The 23,791-nt window shown below is 41.5% G+C and overlaps 1 protein-coding gene across 1 annotated transcript in view; it reads right to left on the reverse strand.

The window, feature by feature from the left end:
• Positions 1-6,621: 6,621 nt before the first annotated feature.
• MAL2 (mal, T cell differentiation protein 2) overlaps positions 6,622-23,791 on the reverse strand; it is a 31,120-nt gene continuing 13,950 nt past the window's right edge. The window contains exons 2-4 of the mRNA XM_043880266.1: positions 22,784-22,954; positions 11,774-11,929; positions 6,622-8,907 (exon numbers count right to left, since the gene is read on the reverse strand). Coding sequence (XP_043736201.1) covers positions 8,836-8,907; positions 11,774-11,929; positions 22,784-22,954 — 399 coding nt within the window. The 3' untranslated portion in view covers positions 6,622-8,835. The remainder of the gene's footprint in view (positions 8,908-11,773; positions 11,930-22,783; positions 22,955-23,791) is intronic.

Genomic DNA, 23,791 nt, shown 5'->3' on the forward strand with positions numbered 1-23,791 from the left:
ATGTAAACCCTATGAGGATAATAGCATTGCTTTCTTCCTTGTCTCTGTAGCATCTAGAAACATAGCTGACACGTAAAGGAATTCAATAAATGTTTGTTGAATAAATGGATAATAAAATCTCTTAAGTCAGTCTGCTACTCTTCCCATTTATTCAAATGATAGAAAAAGGAATCCAGTGTCAGTGACATAAATGACTAAACTAGATTAGCTTTTTAAAAAACTGAATATACTCAACACACTAACAATTTATTTGCATTCCTCTGAATTAACCACCATAAAATATTTAAACGATTTAAATACCTTGTCAGACTTACCTGAAACGACCAACAGATTCAAAAGTGGAGGAGGAGAAAGAAAAGAGATAAGAAAGAAGCAGGAGGAGGACTTTTATAGTTTATCAAGATAAGAGTGTTCACTATCAAAACAAAAGAATGAATACTGAAGAAGTGAAGTGAAGTTGCTCAGTCGTGTCCAACTCTTTGTGACCCCATGGACTGTAGCCTGACAGGCTCCTCTGCCCATGGAATTCTCCAGGCAAGAATACTGGAGTGGGTAGCTGTTCCCTTCTCCAGGGGATCTTCCCAACCCAGGGATCAAACCCAGGTCTCCCACACTGCAGGCAGATTCTTTCCCAGCTGAGCCACCAGGGAAGCCCAAGAATACTGGAGTGGGTAGCCTATCCCTTCTCCAGTGGATCTTCCTGACCCAGGATTTGAACCAGGGTCTCCTGCATTGCAGGAGGATTCTTTACCAACTAAGCTATCAGGGAAGCCCAGAAAGAAGTAAGGGCTTCCCTAAATTAGCATCTTCTTCAGCCAATTCTATGTCACCAAAACCATTCAGTTTTAAATCTACTAATAGTATTCATTCTGGTAAAGAATCTGCCTGCAATGTGGGAGACCCGGGTTTGATCCCTGGGTTGGGAAGATCCCCTGGAGAAGGGAACAGCTACCCACTCCAGTATTCTGGCCTGGAGAATTCTCAGAATGACTGAGCGACTTTCACTTTCACTTTCAATCTTTACTCTGTTTTAGTGAGTCATCTGGATTTCTTTTCTGTTTGGAAACCAGATCTATTCAAATCTTTGGATAAAAAACATGCTATGATTAGTTATTGGAATTTAAACAAATTTGGCAGTGATACTTTAGAGTGAAATAGTGCTTTTTTTTGGATTAGTGGCAGTTCAGTTCAGTTCAGCTCAGTTCAGTCGCTCAGTCGTGTCCGACTCTTTGCGACCCCATGAATCAACAGCACGCCAGGCCTCCCTGTCCATCACCAACTCCCGGAGTTTACTCAAACCCATGTCCATCGAGTTGGTGATGCCATCCAACCATCTCATCCTCTGTCGTCCTCTTCTCCTCCTGCCCCCAATCCCTCCCAGCATCAGGGTCTTCTCCAATGAGTCAACTCTTCACATGAGGTGGCCAAAGTACTGGAGTTTCAGTGGATTAGTGGCAAGCACATATTAAATTTTACAAGAATAGTTAAGTGATACTGATAAAATAAAAACCATAGATTCCTTACTAGGTAAATATAATCTCCCTAACATAGGAGAATGTCTCCATGGAGAGGAATACTCTGGGTGATGTGATAACTCAGGCCTTCGAAAACACAGAGGAAATAACATATGAAATTATAAACATTGTGAGAATAACACAGCTAAAGGGCACACTCAAGATCTGACAGGTTCACTGAATCTCAAAGCATTCTCTACTAAGGCAAATCTGTAGTGCTAAGTTCAGCATCCTGAGGAGGAAAGCCTGGGCCCGTGAAACATGGGATGGGGATGTTTGAATATGTGTGCATGCATAGTCATGTCCAATTCTTTGGGAACCCACGGACTGTAAACTGTGAGTCTCCTCTGTCCATGGGGATTCTCCAGGCAAGAATACTGGAGTGGGCTGCCATTTGCTACTCCAGGGGATCTTCCTGAACCAGGGGTCAAACCCAGTCTCCAGCTTCTCCTGCATTGACAGGAGGATTCTTTACCACTGTACCACCTGGGAAGCCCAGATACTGCCAAAGACTGTGGCTCTCTAGAATTCCCTGAAACGCTTGGAGCTTCAGAGGTAGTTCATCCCTCATCCCTCCTTATTAAAAGTTAGTACTTTCCCCTGCAGACAGAAAAGACACGGGAAAGAAACTCTTCCCCAGGACATGTCCCCACCTTTCTACTGAACGCCCCCCTCAGAATAGCACTGCTGAATTCATGTTGGGTTTGATTTAAAAAAAAGAAAGAGAGAATACTCTAAGAGAGTTGCAAAAATTAACTAGCATTTTATTTGCAGGAGCAGGGGAGTACCAATGGAATTGGATCTTAAGGATACTTGATCAAGAAAAGAAGAACATAAGAGTGAATAAGAAAGAATTCCTTAACCCCAGGGGACAATGCAAACCCCTCAGAGATGAGGGTTTGGGTCACAACACCAGAGACATGAAAGACCTGGAAAGGAAGGTGCAGAATTCAGGTAGATAATCAGAGAGAGATGAGGAGTGTCAGTTATGGCTTCAAGTCCACCTACAGACATGAGGCTAGTAGTCTGGGGTAACATCCCTGTTCTAATTCTTCTCTTAGAACCAGAGGCCCACGGGAACCCTGGAGAAGTGGATCCATGTGACGGACGGATCAGCAAGTGGCAGTAACCCAGAGTGCTGCTCAGAGCTCCCACGAAGAACCATCCCCCGGGAGTGCAGTGCCTTCAACCTTCCTGTAGCTTTTCAGCCAGCGAGCTGAGGTCATGGTCTTTCTGGGCAACCCACAGCCAGTGATTGAGCACGGTGTAGGTACAAGGGCTCATCTCTTCTAGCTAGTGCGGGATACCTGCATGGTGCTGGAGCTCCCTGCTGAGTTGGTTGAGTCTTTCTCAGAGCTAGAACACAGCCTGGAACTCTTCCTATTTTTCCCCCCTTTCCTCTTGACCTTTCATAGGCATTACTTCCAATAAATTGCTTGAACTTTTAACTCTATCTTGGGTTCTTGTTTCCCAAGGACCTACTGCCACAGGTTTGTAACTATGCTCACCATTGATAGATGAGGATATAGGCTTGGATAAATGGACTCACCTCAAATCATACAGCTCTTAATGGAATATTATTTCCTATTTAAATGTTTATTTAGTTTCATGCTGAATAATATCCATGAAACAATACCTTTTATATGCAAATTACACTTTCCTAATTCACACTGAGGGCTTCCTGGTGGCTCAACTGTAAAAAATCTGCCTGCAATACAGGAAACATAAGAGATGTGGGTTCGATCCCTGGGTTGGAAAGATCCCCTGGAGAAGGGAATGGCTATCCACTCCAGTATCCTTGCTTGGAGAATCTCCTGGACAGAGGAGCCTCCTGGGCAGGTGGGCTATAGTCCATGGAGTTTCACAGTCTGACACAACTGAAGCAACTTAGGATGCATGCATAATCCATGTTGAAAGTATAACTATATATTAAAAAAAAAAAGCTGAGGCAACTCTTACTCATCTTACATTGGAAAAGAGCCTAATACATCCATGTGCTGAGAATTTATTTGTTCTTAAAAAGTTTCTTTGGCCAAGAGTTGATTTCTGAGATTTAGACAACTTTTTTACTCAAAAGAAATGGAGGAGCTATCATCTCACCAGGAATCCAAAGCCAAGGTATTGTTAAAGTCAATGCCTGTGGCCACCAGACCCTAAAACAGACATCTTCTCTTAACAAAATGTGTGTCTAAATGAGACATTAACACTTCTGTCAAACAAAAGATAATATTTTAACTATTTTTTAAAATTTAAAATTAAAATGCTTTGGGAATTTCCTGGGGGTCCGGTGATTAGGACTCTATGCTTTCACGACTGAGGACCAGGGTTTGATCCCTGGTCAGGGAACTAAGATCTCAGAAGTCACAAGGCAGCCAAAAAAAAAAAAGAAAAAATTTAAAATGTTTTACTAATACTTAAAATAGGTTGACACTAGTTCATACATTTTATATGCTAAATAGGGTATGTATGTTCAAAAATTGAGACAACTGTTAAGCCTAAAAGTATCAATTTTTTATTCAATTGCTGTTAAATACTTTATATACTTATGTATGTAAATAAATGAGTTTACTCCACTTCAAAAAATTTCCATACAAAAACTGCAGTGTATTCAGCAAGGTGGCATACTTAAAAATCAATAGCAAGTAGAATTTCATAAAAAGGCAACGCGGCCCAGGATACTGATGCATCAAAACATCGCTGCATCAACTAAACTGTACCTTGACTCAGGATATCAGGCCTACTTAGAATGGCACATTAAACTGAATACAGGGAATTCAACAATATCCTTCATCTAGAGTACCTCTCTCTCATAAATACATACCCAAGGATAAGGCTTGGAGTTGGGAGACATGAAAAATCAAAATGCCATATTATAGATACCTCCACCTCTTGTTAGGTTTGCAACAGTCACTCTCATAATTTCTGGCCAAAACTACTAGTCAGAGCCCTCCACTCTGATCATTTATAGAAAAATGACAGTCTTTTTAACAATTAATTCTTAGTTCTCATGATGCTTTCAGGATTATCTAAGTCAGTTGAGTGTGCAGTTATATCTTTAGTCATGAAAATGTTTGAATAAAAATCTAATGAGCTTGCATGAAATGCTAAGTTTTTATTATTACAATTTCTCTGCTATAGAAGACTGATTATACAACATTTTGGTAATATACAACATTTTGGTAATATACATACATTTAATTAGTAGATGACCTTTAAGGTTAGGTTTCACCCGAAATACATCCAGAACTAGGTGAAAAACATACCAGAAATTTTCAAGTGCTGGTAAGATCAATTTTTATAGAACATATTGATAGAATACAAGAGTAAGTTATTGTCATCAATATTCATTCTCTAACTCATTATATAATTACCAAGTACCTGCTCTTTGCTATGCTCTATTCTAGGCACCAGAGATAAAGCTCTAAACAAAAATATTCCTCTCCATAAGCCTTACACTCCAGTGGAGAAGAGGACAAACAAAGTATGTGCTATATATTGAAAACCTATATCATAAGCGCCATGGAGAAAATGCAGGAAAGCAGAACAGGAGTGCTGGTGTGAGATTCAAGCTTAAACTCCGTTCTCAGGGAGGGCCTGCAAAGGCGACAACTGACTTGAGACCCAAAGAGGGTGAGAAAGCCAGCCACGGAAGACTTGACAAAAGAAAGTGCCGGAGAGAGGAACTTTTATTGACCTATTGCTCAGGGTACAGCCTAATACATGCTCACTAAAAAAGCTGAACTTTCAAAATACTATATATATATATATATACATATACATATATGTATACACTAAAGATAGTCACGTCTCTCCAAAATCCTGGCCCTTTCTCCCATGAATACATTAAGCTGCCACCTGAGAAACTGGGTCACTTAGTGACAAACTTGAAGCATGACTGAGGACAGAACCTTCCAAGATGATGACTTAGAATTCCAGATTCTGGCATATGCAGAGGAGCATATTCATACTTCATGTGTAAAGGTTGAATGGTGTATCTCAAGACTAGAAAACCTTTCTGATGTCAGCTCCAGGGGTGATAAAAAAAAGCCAGGTCAATTTAGGACTTGATGAATGAGGGCTAAACTGATGTAAGGCAATGGAGTGACTGAAGCCCCTAGTCCAGAACCAGAATGAATGGACCAGAGCAATATTGAGGCAGTCTGGAGAACTTTGCAGACCACAGTTGCTTCCATTTTCCCCCATTTTGCAAATCTGGTCTAAGTTCTTACAGCTAAACTCGTGAGCCCTTGGTTGTGACAGAAAAAAAAAGTTCTAGAAGGTAACATCTATCATAAGCAGTTGTGTGTTAAGCATTCTTGTAAAACCTTCTTTGAAAGGAGTCATATTTTTGGTTATATAAAATTGCAAAATCTGGGAGGACTAAGGGATCCACAACCATGATGAACCTGGACTTTGCAGCCAGACTGAGGTTTACATACCAGCTTTCCCACTTGATAGGTGCATGACCCTGGGTGTTTCCTATGGTCTGTGTTTCGGCTCCCCTGTCTTTGAAATTGACAATAATATCTACTCCATAGAGTTGTTACAATAAGGATGAAATTAATTAATATTTGAAAAAAAAATGTTCAGAACACTGTCTGGCATGTATTAAGCCTATATAAATGCTTTTAAAATAAAATAAAGTATAATTTAAGCTTCCTTTATAATACTTCCTTCAAAATACTTCCCTAGTAGCTCAGACGGTAAACCGTCTGCCTACAATGCAGGAGATCTGGGTTCAATTCCTGGGTTGGGAAGATCCCCTGGAGAAGGAAATGGGAAACCACTCCAGTGTTCTTGCTTGGAAAATCCCATGGATGGAGGAGCCTAGTGGGCTACAGTCCATGGGGTCGCAAAGAGTTGGACACGACTGAGAGACTTCTCTTCACTTCACTTCACTTATAATACTTTCAAAGAGTTACCTCTTGAATCTTCACCAAAAATAAAAATAAAAAAGACTTGCTGGCAAAGACTGTCTTTTACATAGAAATGTTTAAAACAGAACTCTGATATATTATGAATCTAGAAGCTCCAAATCTGTCAAGTTTATATCAACCCTTTAACTGAATTTCAAAGTGAATTGTATAAAAAATAGATGACCCCCAAAGATTATCAAATGAATACTTTATTAGAGTCATAACACTTATAAAATAAATTTATTTTCATCATGGAGTTACCAGATTTTAAGACCAACCAACACTTTCTCATTTTTACAGCTAAGGTATACAAAGAAATTCTCAAATGCTATAATTTTTGTTCAGTGCTTTGTCAGTCAACTCCCAAATCTAGATCATGATTAATCTACAATTCTAAGTATTCACAGTTAAATGACTTCTAGGCTTGGTTCTTTATGATCAAGAAGCAATGCATTTATAAAAGTGCCACCAAGGCAGTTTCACGAAATCATTTAATTTAATGCCACCAAGCAGCATGGACCTGTTATACTTTGGAAAAAAAATATAATCTCACAACTAAATCTAACAGACTTTTAACAATTCCAGCCGGAATGGATGATATATCCTTATGGCACATTTATGACTTTGTAATAGACCATTTATAATACACGTTTAAGTGTGCGGTATGGAATTGAAAAAACCAAGGAAGTTGGATTTTTATAGAAAAGCTATGATAAAGTCATAAGACTGGTTTCTTCTTGCCACATATTAAATATACCTTTTATCTTTATAGTTACATCACAAACCAACCCCTAATAAGATTCTTCTTCCTAAGGGATTATTACATAAACAGTATTTGATCACTGAGCATTGATTATGCTGCTCATTCAGACTGTTCCATGAAATCTAACTGCTCCACTTATACATGGCACTTGTAGGGGATGATTCAACCAAAATACAAAGGGCTGAAAATATAAAATAATCAAAAACTCTCTTTTCCCAGAGGTTGCCCTCTTGGGGCAAGAGATAAGTATCTCATTTGGACAGGTGGTGTGAGCTGGGGCCTAACTCTAACTTGTTCTCAAGCCATTTTGGCACTTTGCCATGACCAGGGTCTCTGAGGTGGGTTAAAATACTTTTCTGTGCTATTCAGCCAGAGATAGCTTTTGTGACCACTGTTCCTTGAAAACTGATTCTATGTATTTCTCACCAGTGCAAAACAACATAGGACTATTCTCTAGATGAGAATCTGCAACTTTAAGTTACATCTCATGTTCTGTTTGAATTTAACTTAAGAGTCATGTAAAAGAATTAGAAGTAAAATGTTTACCCTTTGGAGAGCTCTATTGGGTAAAGCCTCAGATATCCACATAAAAATACTCATCTATTCATGCATAGGACAAACAGCTGCTATTTGAAGCATAAATAAACCCAAAGTAAAACATCAGGCACTAGATACCCATTTCAGGAGTGGCTTAGGGGTCTCTGGGGCTCTTGTTTTAAGAATGCCAGCTAAGCATTTTGCTCAGTTGTTAGGAAAACATTTAGGTGGATTAAGCCACTAGGGTTTACTTCATAAATTACTTTTTCTTGTACTCAAGACTCTGCTTGAATTAGCCTGAGATGCTACAGCTGCTTCAAGGGTAACTGTTTGACCATTAACCCAAAGGCAGTGTGATTACTGAATGAGACTAAATATTACGTGGCTTGTCAAATTCACTTTAGACCTCTGAGGATCAGTTTAATAAAATACAAAACCCATAGCCAAGGTTTTAAACCAGAGGTCAGCAAACGATAGCCTGTAGCCACAGACCAAGTCCAGTCTGCTGCTGGTTTTCGAAAATAAAGATTTACTGGAACACACAGCTACACTCACTCATTTCATATTGTCTGCGGCTGTTTTCATAGTAGCAGCAGAGATGAGTACTTGTGACAGAGACTGTATGGCTCACAAAGCCTAAAATATTTACTATCTGTGCCTTTAGAGAAAAAGAACGCTGATCTCCATTTTACACTAAAACACAGAGTTCAGTGGGAACCTTATTTTAAATGCGTTTTTCTTCAGGAATTTTAGTTACCTGTTAAAATTAAGGTTCTGGTGATTTGGCAACTAAATACAAGAGATACCCCTTTTGCATGAATGCTATCTATGTATTTTATGGATGTAAAGGGAAATATTCGTTAAAATAAGAAAAAAAAAGAGACAGATAAATGTAAAACTAAAGGCCATTTCCTAACATCATAATAAAATTTCCATCCATGAAATGATGGATACTTAGATGGATGGATACTTAGATTCTCTCCATATACCAAACAAATTACTTTGGGGATATTGTTATATCTGAACAAAACGGTACCCAAATTGATCAAGACATAAAAAGTACACAAATGAAACTAACACACAAGCAGTTAGTCTTTAAGGAGTGTTACGGTCGCCATCTTCGTAAAGCCAGACCCAAACTGCAACCATAACAAGCTGTCGTCACAAAGGCAAAAATCTAAGAAAGAAGAAACAAAAATTCTTATCAGATTCATAACACTGACTTTAAGAAATCATTTGTCCAAAGGAACAACTGTCTGAAAACTGATCAGCCTACTTAAACATACTTCAACACTTAAGAAAATGATTTAGATCCTTTTTTTTTTTTTTACGATTTTATCCTCTCATACCATTAACCCCTTCTTTTAAACATTCTAGCCCCTAATAATAGGACATCATTTGTGGACAGCCTTAGGTTGAGCCTTTGTTCATACACTGGACTCACTTGTTAGGCACTGATGAGACCCCTAACATGATGCATATTCAAAACTTCATGATGAGATGTCTACCTGCACAGTGATCTCACAGCCACACAGACTGTAGCTCTCTCTCAGGGCCCGAGGATGGAGCAGATTATTTCTGTGACAATGGAAGTGACTGTAGAGCTAAACAGAAAACCCACAGGAATGAATCATCAGGTTGGCGTGGGAGATAGTTCTCAAATGTGCATGAGTTCTGAATTACTGTCCTTCGTATTCAAAAAGGATTTTTTTAGCATCAACTATGTGTGCATCAGTACATTTGGTACATATAAATAAGTAACAGGTATTGTCCTCACCCTTCTGGGGTTTATGATCCATAGAAAACTCCCCAAACCATTCAATATGTTAAAAGATTATGATGTAGTACAGGAATCCTTTACCAGGAAACCAGAGCTCTGAGAAGGAATATCAGATCCACCTACGGAACATTTTCACAGTGTAATTACCATGCTGCTGCTTTCCCCACCCTTCTGCTGGCTGTCTCTAGATACATCTCTCTTTTTTAAGGAAACTTTACTAGCGTACAGTTGCTTTCCAATGTCATGTTAGTTTCCAGCGCACAGCAAAGTGAATCAGGTATGCTGCTGCTGCTGCTAAGTTGCTTCAGTCCTGCCCGACTCTGTGTGATCCCATAGACGGCAGCCCACCAGGCTCCCCCGACCCTGGGATTCTCCAGGCAAGAACACTGGAGTGGGTTGTCATTTCCTTCTCCAATGCTTGAGAGGGAAAGTGAAAGTGAAGTTGCTCAGTCGTGTCCGACTCTTAGCGACCCCATGGACTGCAGCCCACCAGGCTCCTCCGTCCATGGGATTTTCCAGGCAAAGAGTACTGGGGTGGGTCAGGTGTACATTTACATACATATCTTACATCTCTGATCTAGGCATTTCTTTTCTGTTGAAAGAGAATGACCACTTTATTTTAAAGTACAAACGTGAATATTTAATTAGAACATGAAAAGAAATCACAACCACCACAAATTCTGAAAAGCTGACAAATGTCACAAATATTCCCAAACCTAAAACAACAATTTTGTTTTACTACCTGCCTGATAACATCTTACTTCTGAGGACCCACTTTCTTAGCTATCCTTTCACAAGACTATTTCAGATGACAATAGCATGAGAGAGATTTTGTAATCTTGGATAAAATCCACTGTTTCTTCTTTGATGGTTGATTAAAATTTGTTTTGTTTCAGTAACAAAAAAAGTTTTTTTCAGTTTTATACATATTTGTAGTAACATGCAAACTGTGCAGGTTTGTCAAATTTGGGAAACTATCACATTTCATACATGATTTACAAAATTTCAGGACATTTCAAATTTTCTTGAGGAATGATACTCTTAAATCATAAATCTCAAAGTGTAAATCTTACTGCACTTTGGGTTGCTCATGTGTAGTTACAATTGTCCTCCATGTCTTTCTTGCACTGGCAGATGATGAAATTTACATTATCCCCATTGAATTCTGGGGGGCTGTATGCATGTGGCTCCCCCAGTTCTATTTATAATACTGTTCTAATGTTTGCACAGAATTTCTGATAAGTTCTATCTCAAATGATTTCCATAAAAAAAAGCCTGGTGCCTTTTTTATTTTATGTCAAATATACACCTGCCAGGAGGGAGTTTCTGCTTTGACCAGGAGTCCACTTACATTTTTGTTCATCAGTTGATCTGATCTGCAAAATGGTTCCCCTATTGTGAGTCAGCTCATCAGCTCAGTGGATTTCACTCACCTACTCTGGGCTGACTGGTCCCTGCATGAATGACTACTTTTGATATCTATTACTAGTGAAAAGGAGTTCTCTCTCTAAGGCAGAGGTCACCAACCTCCAAGGTCTAATGCCTGATGATCTGAGGTGGAACTGATGCAACCACCATAATGGAAATAAAGTGCACAATAAATGTAATGCGCTTGAATCATACTGAAACCATCTCCCTTGCACCCCTGGTCCATGAAAAAATTGTCTTCCACAGAACTAATCCCTAGCGCCAGGAAGACTGGAGACTGACTGCTGCTCTAAGGTATGCTGAAATGAAAAGTGAGGGACTGAACAGAATGTCACAGATGAATGGCTCATGCATTTAAGTGTTATTAAAACTCAGAAACTAAAGATTTACTTCTATCAGAGTGTATGGGTAAAACGGAGGTTAATGCAGAATTTAAAGCATGGAGAAGATTACTAAGGCAGCTTCATTTAGGCAGAAAAAGGGAAGGACAAATCTGTGTCTGTGACAAAGACCACGTCTGAAGCTACAAGGAGTAGAAATGACAATTAATTCTTTTCATAAAGTAGACTTTGTTGCGCAAGGCCAACCACAAGCACTCATATAGGTATGGTCTTATGTGAATGTCAACCTCCTGGTGCTTCAGCTTCATCATCCACAGCACTGGGGTAATGACAGTACTTGGCCTGGCTCGTAAGGTTAACTCTACAGATAAACAGCTATTATATGTTTAATCCTGATGGCTATTATTAAAGAAAACTATTGTTGCCAGAGGAGTTTCTTAGAGACCCTGATGGGGAGGGGAGGCGTGGGTGCACAGTGTTCACCCCTCACTTACTGTGGCTGCCACGTTTATGTTATACTGGTTATCGCTCAGGAGTGGCTGCGTAGTCACGGTTCTATTGCAGTGTAGGTCATGCAGCGACGTGGTGGCTGCCTCCAGCAAAAAGGCTCCAAAGTAGAATACGAAGACTGTAAAATGGTAAGCGAAGTCCTGAAAGAGGATGGAAATGAGAGACATCTACCAGTAAAGAGAATAAGCTTTTCCAAGTGTTTTTTATTTCGAACCAAGTTTAGGTTCAGGAAAAACAGAACCTTTAATCAGTCTTTAACCACACTGGCCATTTCTTTTGGCTCCCTTAGCAATGTCAAGCTGTTAGAATCCCAAGGAAATCAACCGACTGACTCGTTGTAATTGGCACAGTGGCAAACCTTCAGATAGACTGAATTTGATAAAATACTTAATTCAATTTAGATAAGGCACCACAGAATTCCTGCCCTTAAAATTCAAGTAAAAGAGCATTTAAATTACATCTTGTTAGAGTAATTATATAACTACATATAATAACATATACACAGATTTCATATATAATAACATATACACAGATTTCATAATTATTTTATTTTTGAGCAGTTTTTATTTTTATTCATTAGATTGTCATTCCATACACTGAGAGATATAAAATATCTATGAAATAATTTAATTCAATACCATATATCTAGATATTTTAAAAAACAAAATACTTCTACAAAAAGTAGAGGAAGTTTTCATGCAAAACTCAGCAGTTATTAAGTTATTTTATCTGTCACTGGCATTAATGTGACATATAACTATTAAAATTCACATTGTCTAACCTGACTCAATGTACCATCAACACACTGCTGTGTATTTTTTTTTTTTTTTAATTTTTTTATTAGTTGGAGGCTAATTGCTTCAACTGCTGTGTATTTTTGTTGGCAATTTCTATAGCAGGCACTTCACATTTATTATTAATCACTCTTACAACCACCATTTATTATTTCCATTTAACAAACAAGCAATTTCTTCTTCTTCTTCTTTTTTTTTTTTTTGGTGAAGTGATGAAATGACTGTCCCAAAGCCCCACAAAGCTGAACTTCTGAAGAGAGACCTCAAACCTACACCAGTCTGTCTGATTCCAAAGTCCATTTGCTTTCCTCTCTATCAAACTGTTCCTGATACAGCTATAGTACAAAAAAAAAAAAAAAGGAACACTGCATGGCTTTTGTGTAAATGCCCATTCAGCAAGCAAAACAGTCCACAGAAATTGTTTCTATTCTCCCTAGAATAATAAGGACAAAGTTAACTAACTAGGAGTGAGAATTACAAAAGGTACAATGCTAAAAATGCTTACTTAACACTTCTAATTTATAAATTGACCCACCAATGCCTTCAAATGATGTAATAAAAAAGTTATATACTAGCCACATGTCTAATCTATAGGAGAAATGCTTAAACATTTACATGTGGTTAGTCAATAAATGTTCACTGACGAAGGTCAAAATCCAATGTCACCACTTTGAGAGATAAAATGCAATAGAAATGGGTCTTACTTAAAGTAGTAATAAAGACTGAGAGGAAAATATGTTTCAGACCATTAGATACTCATCTAATTTACTGAAGGGGACTCTCAGAAATGGCTCATTTCATCCCAAAAGGAATGGGAAGAGTTGGGTGACATGGCCTGTAACTCTTAGGATGATGTAGTCCTTGCCTTCTTTGCCAGCCTTATCTGACGTTACCCTCTTTCCTCTTTGAACGTCAGCCATGCTGGTCTCATTTTTGGCCTCAAGGAATCACTCTATACCTCAAGATTGATACCCTTTACATATGGCAATCTCTCTGACTGAGCCTTCCCACAACCAATGACCACATGCACCTACACTCCAGCCCTCTACACACACACACACACACACACCTCCCAATACCACCTTTCCATTCCTGCCTCATTTTGCCTCCTCCCTCCGTGGGCTCCCCTGATGGCTCAGCAAGTAAAGAATGCACCTGCAGTGCAGGAGGCACAGGAGACACAGAGTCATTCCCCGGTGGGGGGACGAGCCCCTGGAGAAGGAAATGGCAACCCATTCCAGTACTCTTGCTTAGAGAATCCCATGGACAGAGGAGCCCAGTGGGATACAGTCCATGGGGTCACAAAGAGCTGGACACGGCTGAAGTGACCCAGCATGCAAGCACCCTAAAGTGTAAGAGGAACTCATGGCAACGGTGGTGAGAAAACCACTGTGTCAGCTCCTGGAGTTACAGACTCAGGCATGTCACCTGTATTGGGGAATTACACATCTCGGAAAAGCATCTCCTGGTGTCCGCCTGGGCCCTTGTAGGGAAGGAACACTTGATCTTGAGACAACAAAGGACGAAGTATCCAGAACTGCCCATTATGAATGGCGTTCTCCCAAAGCCACCAACTCACAGAGTCAACACTGCTTCCTCAGGTGGGAAGGGGACATCAGAGTTCAAGCTGAGCTGGGCTAGTGGGCCGGAGTCTGTTGTGTGAGCAGGTGGCCTAGGCCCCCAAGTCACCCACCAGGATGGGACTGCCCTCCTTCTTCAGCCCAAGCCTATAGCCACATGGGGAAGAGGTCCCTAGGGTCCAGATGAAGGGGAAGAAAAACACCTGAGCTTCTTTCTCGTGGCATGATGTGCTGTCACAAGGCAAAAAGGGACAGCAGCTGTATTACACATGCTTTAGAGACACATTCAGAGCTGGCTGTGAAAGAGCAGTTAGGGAACATCTTCCTAACGGATGGAACTCTGAGTGGTGCAGCATGGCATACAGTTTGTTAAGAAAGCAAAGTGGCCCAAGGTGAGAACAACAGAGACTCATCCGCAGTGGGGAAAGGTCTGGTAAGCTGGTCAGGGCCCTCAAAAATAAAAGCTCAGAGACAAGGAAGTGTGGAGCAGGGAGATGGACATATGGGATTAGGTGTGAAATGTGAAGTGTGACCTTTCTTTTATGTGGTCACGCCCACCAGAAGCATCCACATGGAAGATGACCTGACCAGTTGATGCAACCAATTAAAAAGCAAAGACATTACTTAGCCAACAAACGTCCATCTAGTCAAAGCTATGGTTTTCTAGTAGTCACGTATGGATGTGAGAGTTGGACTATAAAGAAAGCTTAGTGCCAAAGAATTGATGCTTTTGAACTGCGGTGTTGGAGAAGACTCTTGAGAATCCCTTGGTTTGCAAGGAGATCAAACCAGTCCATCCTCAAGGAAATTAGTCCTGAACATTCTTTGGAAGGACTGATGCTGAAGCTGAAACTCCAATACTTTGGCCACCTGATGAGAAGAACTGACTCCTTGGAAAAGACCCTGATGCTGGGGAAGACTAAAGGCAGGAGGAGAAGGGGATGACAGAGGATGAGATGGTTGGATGGCATCACCAACTCGATGGACATGAGTTTGAGCAAGCTCCAGGAGTTGGTGATGGAGTCCTAGCATGCTGCAGTCCATGGGATCGCAAGGAGTCGGACACAACTGAGAGGCTGAACTCACTGATCTGGTTCCTGGCATGATGGGTACATGAATAGAGAGGCCATGACTGGGAAGGTGAGTCTATGTCACGGCCCAATAGTGCAGACTCCCAACAGCCAAAGCTGACAAGCCTCTTATCCGTATACATCAGAGGCCAGACAATGAAAACCACAATCACAGAAGACTAACCAAATTGATCACAAGGATCACAGCCTTGTCTAACCCAGTGAGCCATGCCATGTAGGGCCACCCAAGACAGATGGGTCACGGTGGAGAGTTCTGACAAAACACGGTCCACTGGAGAAGGGAATGGAAAATCACTTTAGCATTCTTTCCTTGAGAACCCCACGAACAGTATGAAAAGCTGACCTACCTCTTGCCTTTTCTGAATGTTAAATGTGACAGCAACAGAGACTGACTCTGAGACCCTGACATGGTGCTCTTCTCACCTGGTATCAAACTGATGAAACTCAGTTCCCATCTTCCTGGGAGGCATAAAGTTTCATTCTCACAAAATGGACACTCACTGTGAGTATGGATTTGCTTTTCCTCTCTGCAGAACCTCTGCCACTACCACTGTCCAGGGACTTATAGAATATGCCTGATTTATTGGCATCCACTCAACACAGCATCTGACCAAGGGACTAACTTCTCAGCAGAGGATGAGTGGGAATGGGCCCACGACCCTGAGCTGTCTCCTATCCTGCACCATCTAGGACCTGCTGGCCTGACAGCACACTGGGATGGCTGGCTGAAGGCACGGCCTGGAGGAACCACCCCGTGAGGATGTGTGGCCATACTTCGGGATGCAGTAGATACAATGAAGAAGAGTTTTCAACATGGTGTCCTGTCCCATGGGGACAGTGGGAACCAAGGGTGGAAGGAGTTTCTCCTGTTACCATCGTCACTCCCAGTGACCTCGTCAAAGACTTTTTTAACTGCTGCCCCTGCACTCTGGACCCTGCATGATCAGAGGTCCCACTCCGGGGGGTGTACTCTTGCTAGAGGATCCGGCAAGCAGCCCGTTGACCGTGAGCTACAGCTCCTACCTGTGTGCTTTGGATTCTTTGTGCTCAGGCATCAAAAGGTGAGAGGAGGGGTCACCATCTTGACAAGAGAAGGTGTGACTGCTGATACTCAGGAGGGCGGGAAGGAGTCTATGTGGAACTTGGGTGCTCTACTTGGGGTCCTAGACTCCTCTTGCCCAACTGTGTGTAAAATGGAGCAACACTGGCCTGAAAGGGCTATAGTTACCAGAGGGCTTACAGTCCTTCAGGCGGAAGGGACTGGATTATACCACCAGGTAAACAGAAGAGACCAGCAGGTGTGAAGTGCTGAGCAAGAGGAGTTTAAAATGGTCAGTGGAGCCGGGGAGGTGACTGGGACTAGTTGTGGCTCTGAGACCAGCTTCAGTCAGAGGGGCTGCAGTTTGTCTCTGTAGCCTCTCTAGCTCTGCTTCAGGAAGAGAGGTACACTGGGACCTTGGAGGAGCAACACCCCACACATATATGGTGCAGTGGATCCATGGGGTGCAAGAAGAGGTCTGGGGCATCTTCAGGTGCATGTGTGTCCCTTCTAACACACATAACCTGACATTCCACTGTGAGGACCACAGTCAGCTGACAGCTTTGGCTTCAGTGGATTTGGAATCTACTGCTGAGACTGGGCTAAGCCCATGTTCTTCTCTGGCAGCCCACAGCTGGTGATGGTGCAGCGTGGACACTGGTACCTGGCCACTTTCACCAACACAAGAGCGAAAGGGAAGGCTGTGCTCTGAAGCTTCACACTAGGCTGGCCAGGACTTTGTCACACTCTAAGACTTCTTTGCTTTATCTTACATCTTTCTTCTTTTAAAGGTGTTGCTTCCTCCCCTTTCCCTCAAATAAAACAAAACAAAACACAAAAACCCTTGTACTTCAAAATCCATCTCAGAATCCACATCCCAGTGGCCTGGAGATGACATATATATATATGCTATTCTCATTCCCTTCTTGGCCAGTAACATAATTATTGCATCAGGCTTCCCAGGTGGCTCAATGGTAAAGAATCTGCTTGCCAATGCAAGAGATGCAGGTTTGATCCCTGGATTGGGAAGATCCCCTGGAGAAGGGACAGACTACCCATTCCAATATTCTTGGGCTTCCCTGGTGGCTCAGCTGGTAAAGAATCCTCCTGCAATGCAGGAGACCAGGGTTCGATCCCTGGATTGGGAAGATCCCCTGAAGAAGGGAAAGGCTACCCACTCCAGTATTCTGCTGGAGAGTTCCATGGACTGTACAGTCCCTAGGGTCACAAAGAGTTGGACACGACTGAGTGACTTTCATTTTCCAGTATTATAGCCAGGAGAATTTCATGGACGGAGGAGCCTGGCAGGCTGCAGTCTATGGGGTCGCAAAAGAGTTGGACATGACTGAACAACTGAGTACAGACACAATTCTTGCATCAGCTGTATAATCATTTCCTCACTGCTACTGTCCACTCCAACAAACGCTCTGAGACCCGCTCCCGGTCCTACCTCATTCACCGTCGTGTTTTGAGAGCCTTAGGAAGAATCAGGCACATACTAGGTGCTCAGTCTATCTCCCTCCACCCTTGCCTGGACAGCCACACCTGTGTTTATATTTGGCCACTCTGGATATCTTATTCCAGTTCCTGCTCTGTGTGGGATGTGCGCACGAAGGTCTTCCACAATTTTGCTCATTGTTTTGGACAATGAAGGTTATTTATTCTAAGTCAGAGGGTCTCCTAAAGGTGAGTGTGCATCAGAAGCACTTGAAAAGCTTGTTAAAACAGACTATTGGGCCCCAACCCCAGAATTTCTGACTTAGATGTCTGGGTGGAACCTGAGAATCTGCATTCCTAACAAGTTCCCAGGTGATGACAGTGCTGCGGGGGAGGGACCACCCTTTGCGGACCACCTGCCCGAAGCCCTTGGCACCCCTCCATTAGCAGAGGAGCCCATCTCTTTCTGAGTCTTCTTCACATACTTTTGCTTCTCTGCCAATCTTCCCAACACTCACACACCCCAGAGTGTAGCTCATCTGCCTTCAACACCAGCAAACTCGGCCTCAACTACAGCCTGAATCTTTTCAGCAGCAAGTTACTCTCTCCCACAGTCTTATGTCCAGATCATGTTTCGCTTCTCGGCTCAGGATCAAACCTTCACTAACTATTAAAAAAGAAAAAAACTACACTGTATATAGAGGGATCTTCTTTTACACAATGGCAGCATGAAAAAAAGGATAATAGACTCTCCAAGCTTTAATTTTCTCATTTGTAAAAATGAGGACAACACTAGTTTTCCATAAGGTCAAACAGGCAAATAAATGTGACAACAGAAAACAAAGCTCAGGACATTTTAAGTTATCGAGTGATTTCTACACTAGGCAAATGATCACATGTGTGCCAGCTACATATTGCAGAATAAAGGGAAACCTTTAAAATTGTACAGGACCATTTTTTCAGGGGATATCTTTTATTTCTCTAACATACATCTTTCCTTACCACTCCACCTCTCAGAAAAGGGAAAATAAATGTGATATCTCCTGTTTAAAGTCAGGTGAAATGATACTACCCTTATGGCAGAAAGTGAAGAGGAACTAAAGAGCCACTTGATGAAAGTGAAAGAGGAGAGAGAAAAAGCTGGCTTAAAACTCAACATTCAGAAAACTAAGATCATGGCATCTGGTCCCATCACTTCACAACAAATAGATGAGGAAACAATGGAAACAGTGAGAGACTTTATTTTCTTGGGCTCTAAAATCAGTGCAGATGGTGACTGCAGCCATGAAATTAAAAGACACTTGCTCCTTGGAAGAAAAGCTATGACCAACCTAGAGAGCATGTTAAAAAGCAGAGACATTACTTTACCAAGAAATGTCTGTCTAGTCAAAGCTATGGTTTTTCCAGTAGTCACGTACGGATGTGAGAGTTGGACTATAAAGAAAGCTGAGTGCCGAAGAATTGATGCTTTTGAACTGTGGTGTTGGAGAAGGCTCTTGAGAGTCCTTTGGACTGCAAAGAGATCCAACCAGTCCATCCTAAGGGAAATCAGCCCTGATTATTCATTGGAAGGGCTGATGCTGAAGCTGAAGCTCCAATATTTTGGCCACCTGATGCAAAGAACTGACTCATTGGAAAAGATCCTGATGCTGGGAAAGATTGAGGGCAGGAGGAGAAGGGGATGACAGAGGATGAGATGGTTGGATGGCATCATCAACTCGATGGACATGAGTTTGAGCAAGTTCTGGGAGTTGGTGATGGACAGGGAAGTCTGGCATGCTGTAGTCCACAGGGTCGCAAAGAGTCAGACATGACTGAGCAACTGATCTGAACTGAACTGAAATGGTATTATTACTTCTCCATCAAACACAATAAGAAAAACCACCTCAAAATTAAAATCTGCTTCTTTCCCCAAATTAGAAGGGGCCCAGTTTTTAGCACTTACTGTATGTTATTGTGTGTATGTGTATATGTGTGTGTTCTCAGTCATGTCTGACTCTTTGTGACCCCATGGACTATAGCCCACTGGGTTCCTCTGTCCATGGGATTTTCCAGGCAGGAATACTGGAATGGATTGCCATTTCCTCCTCCAGAGAATCTTCCTGACTCAGGGATCAAACCTGCATCTCTTGCATTGGCAGGCAGATTCTTTACCACTAGCACCACCTGGGAAGCCCAATATATAACATATTATATTGTTATTTCACCATTTACACCAAAACTAGAAAAAATACTGAAGACATCAGTCATGAATGCTAATGAAATCTCATGATCAGAGAAGGTATACATATTGTAGGTAACATCCCACAATGAACAGGTCTAGAAAATAATTTCTCTATCAAAATGCATTCTTGCTTCCTTCATGCATGGCATACAGGTGACAGAGAGTAAACAATTATCATGGGGGGAAGCAATAATTTTTTAAGCAATTAATGTTTAACAACTCCAGAAGGCAGCAATTAAAAATTGTTACCATCTGGTGACGACTGCATGATACGCATGGCTCAAAAATTCTCCTGGCTGAGTGTACGAAATAAATTACAAAACCTATCAAAAGCAACCATGTGGTCAGAGATGACTAAGAATGCAGAAAATCACAAAAGAAGAAGGGAAAGGGTGCCCTTTCTAAATACTATGTAAGAATATAAGCAAATTTCTTGAAGGCAAGAGTTGGCTTTGTGAAACTACACCCACTATATGACAAGATGGTACTAATAACCACCATACTGGGTACTGTGTGTTGCTGTCCCCAGCTTTCTCTCAGTAAAAGTGGACTGCTGCTGCTGCCAAGTCGTTTCAGTCATGTCCGACTCAGTGCGACCCCTTAGACGGCAGCCCACCAGGCTCCGCCGTCCCTGGGATTCTCCAGGCAAGAACACTGGAGTGGGTTGCCATTTCCTTCTCCAATGCATGAAAGTGAAAAGCGAAAGTGAAGTCGCTCAGTTGTGTCCAACTCTTAGCGATCCCATGGACTGCAGCCCACCAGGCTCCTCTGCCCATGGGATTTTCCAAGCAAGAGTACTGGAGTGTGTTGCCATTGCCTTCTCCGAAAAGTGGACTACTCTAACTAAAAACCTATAAGATGAACTCTGCAGGTGACTTACGGAACAGACTGGTTCATTTCAACTCTCCCTTTAATAAAGTGGTTTAATTAAAAAAAAACAAAACATGTTTTATTGTATGAACATCAGATACAATGCAACAAAAATTGGGAAGAAATACAAGTTTAGAAAACCTAATTAAACCTAGTAAATTTAGAAACAATATTAATGCTTGGGCTCAATACCAAAGATAAGGCTCAATATGAGCAAAAGAGAAAAATAGGATATGAACGTACATCTAATAAAACCAGGAGTGATATCAGAAACATATTTAAACATTGGTAGGACATATGCCTCAACCAGTTAGAGATAATGCTGAGCATTGCAGGATCCTGGAGACTCACTACTTTTCCAGATATTGACTTTTTATTTGCTGAGCTATTAGGAGGTCCAGGAAGGTCCCAAAGAAAGGGTCAGGTTATAGGGATTAGGAAGAGGTAGTAGGTTAGGGTAAAATCTATGTATTAACTAGTACCAAAGTATCAGTAGAGCTGTTTTGCTGGTACATATTGCCCAATTACCACCTTCAAGTCTGATATTAAAAGAGCTTGGTAGCACTCTCCAACATAAAGGATTGACTGATTCATTCATGCGTTATTATAAGAAAGTCAGGCATTTAGAAAAAGGCGATTAAGCATCTATCATATTTATAACTTAAATAGGGATTTTTGATCTTCCTTGAGCAATAGTTAGAAATCTTTTCTCATCATTAATGAGAATCAAGGCAAACATGCAGAAATACATTGTATCAGCAACCTAGGAAATAGGACTTTATAAGTTTCAAACTGCAAGCCTCAACATGTTTAAGGAGTTTGATGATTTACTGATCACTTACTATAAGCTGAACATTTTACAATACACGAATTCCATTGTTCCTTAACAACATCTGGTGAGGCTAGTATTATTACTATCATTTTACAGAAATGAGGCTCAGTATTTTGTCCAAGGCTACTTGGTTAGTAAGCAGACCCAACTAATCTCAAAGCCTGGGCAGGATTATAACCATCGCACTTCAAGTCCTCCTTAGCTGGCCCTGGCTGACTGAAAGGGCAGTCACATTTGCTAGATTTCACTGCTGATAACATCTGAGATGATGCTCCTCAGTATGGTCTATAAACAAGACAAGAACAAATATTTTTTCTTGCTGCTGAATAAAACACTATCACACTCGAAAGAAACATATACAAAGTGTGACCGAAGGTCTGATTTAAGTTTCTAACTGCCAAAGTGTGAAAGAAACCTAGTGGTGGTTCTTCATGAACCTTATTAAACTGATCACCGATGGACTACCATTCATGCTCCGCTGGGCCATTTACAGATAACCCCAGAGAATGAATGACCACAAGCACAAAAGAGATTTGACTACATGATACGAGAAAAAGGAAATGTAAGTTGACCCAATATAATGGTATCATAATTTTTAAAATGGTGTCAATTGAAAATTCATTTCTTTAAACTCTTGCTAATCTAGGACAGACATTGAAAATAAATACAAAATATCCCCTTGGCTTTTCTAAATTTTCTGAAGAGTAGAATATAGAGCTACTTGTTTTCTGAAAAGAATATATGTATTTGGTATCTGAAGCAGGAATCAATGGAAAACTTTAAGATAAATGGCATAGCATCCATCTCCCAAAAGCATCTGTTCAACAGTTCAATAACTGTAATGTGATTCATTTGTTGTACACAACAAAACCATCTTTGCAGAAAGGTCGTCTAACTCATAAGGGAGGAACAGAGAGATGGCTGAGTTATGTCAATGCTGGAATTGCACAAACTGGGAGTCTGCTGTCCAGATGGGCCGGCCACAAGGCAACACAGCAGCCCCTGTGCTCTGACCTCTCCTGTCCCCGAGAGGCAATGGATAGAACCAGAGATCTGGCATCTCAGGACAGAACAAGATACTCATAAGTCTCTCGCATTTTCTGGAAAGAGATATAAAGATCCCTTACCAGGAAATTCCAATTGGCATTAATCTGAGTCACCATGCCAGAGAGGAACACGCCCAGGAAGAGAAGAGAACAGACGAAAGCTGTCACAGACACGAACATGACCCATCCTTGCAACAGAGGTAGAGGAACATTGGAGGAGGCGACGAGTATCCACACGAGTCCTCCGAACACCTGCAAGGGAAAAGAAACACAGTGACAGATCTGGGCACAGAACCGGACCTGCCTGCATCAGGCTTCCTTGCTGCCTTAGCTCCTCCCCAGGCCCCTGCATGTGTTCCTGAAACCCCACCAGTGACTTGTCTCCATCATTACTAAAGATGCCTTCTCTCAGCTGCAAGCCAGAGCTTCTGCTTGGGGGCCTGATCTGACTCCACATCTATTTCTGAACCTGCCTTTCTGTTGGACTCTTGTCCTCAGCCTATGACCAGGCTCAGCATGCTTTCACCATCTAAAAGTATTTTCCTTTAAAAGAATTTGAAAAAGAATAAATATATGTTTGTGTATTATATAACTGCATCACTTCGCTATACACTAAAACTAACACAACATTGTTAATCAACTATGCCCCCCCCCCCCAAAAAAAGTTTAAGTATTTCCCTTTGACCTTGGTGCCTCTCTATTTTCCTCTCTAAGGATTTCTCTTTTCAGTTCACCCTTTTTACACATTTATCTCTACACCTCCTCTCCTTATTACCATCTACTGGCTTCTGCTCTCACCACTTCTCAGAGAGACTGTTAGCAAAGATCAGCCATAAATTTCTAACCTGTCACTTTTCATGGCCATGCTTCAGTCCTTATCATGACCTATTCGCACAGGTGAGATTATTGCCTATACATGGTGACTCAGATGGTGAAGAGCCTGCCTACAGTGAAGGAGACCTGGGTTTGATCCCTGAGTTGGGAAGAGCCCCTGGAGGAGGGATCAGCTACCCACTCCAATATTCCTGCCTGGAGAATTCCATGAACAGAGGAGCCTGGCGGGCTACAGTCAGTCCATGGGGACATGAC

Source organism: Cervus elaphus, chromosome 21 (genome assembly GCF_910594005.1).
Source record: "Cervus elaphus chromosome 21, mCerEla1.1, whole genome shotgun sequence".
NCBI classification, from domain to species: Eukaryota; Metazoa; Chordata; class Mammalia; order Artiodactyla; family Cervidae; genus Cervus; species Cervus elaphus.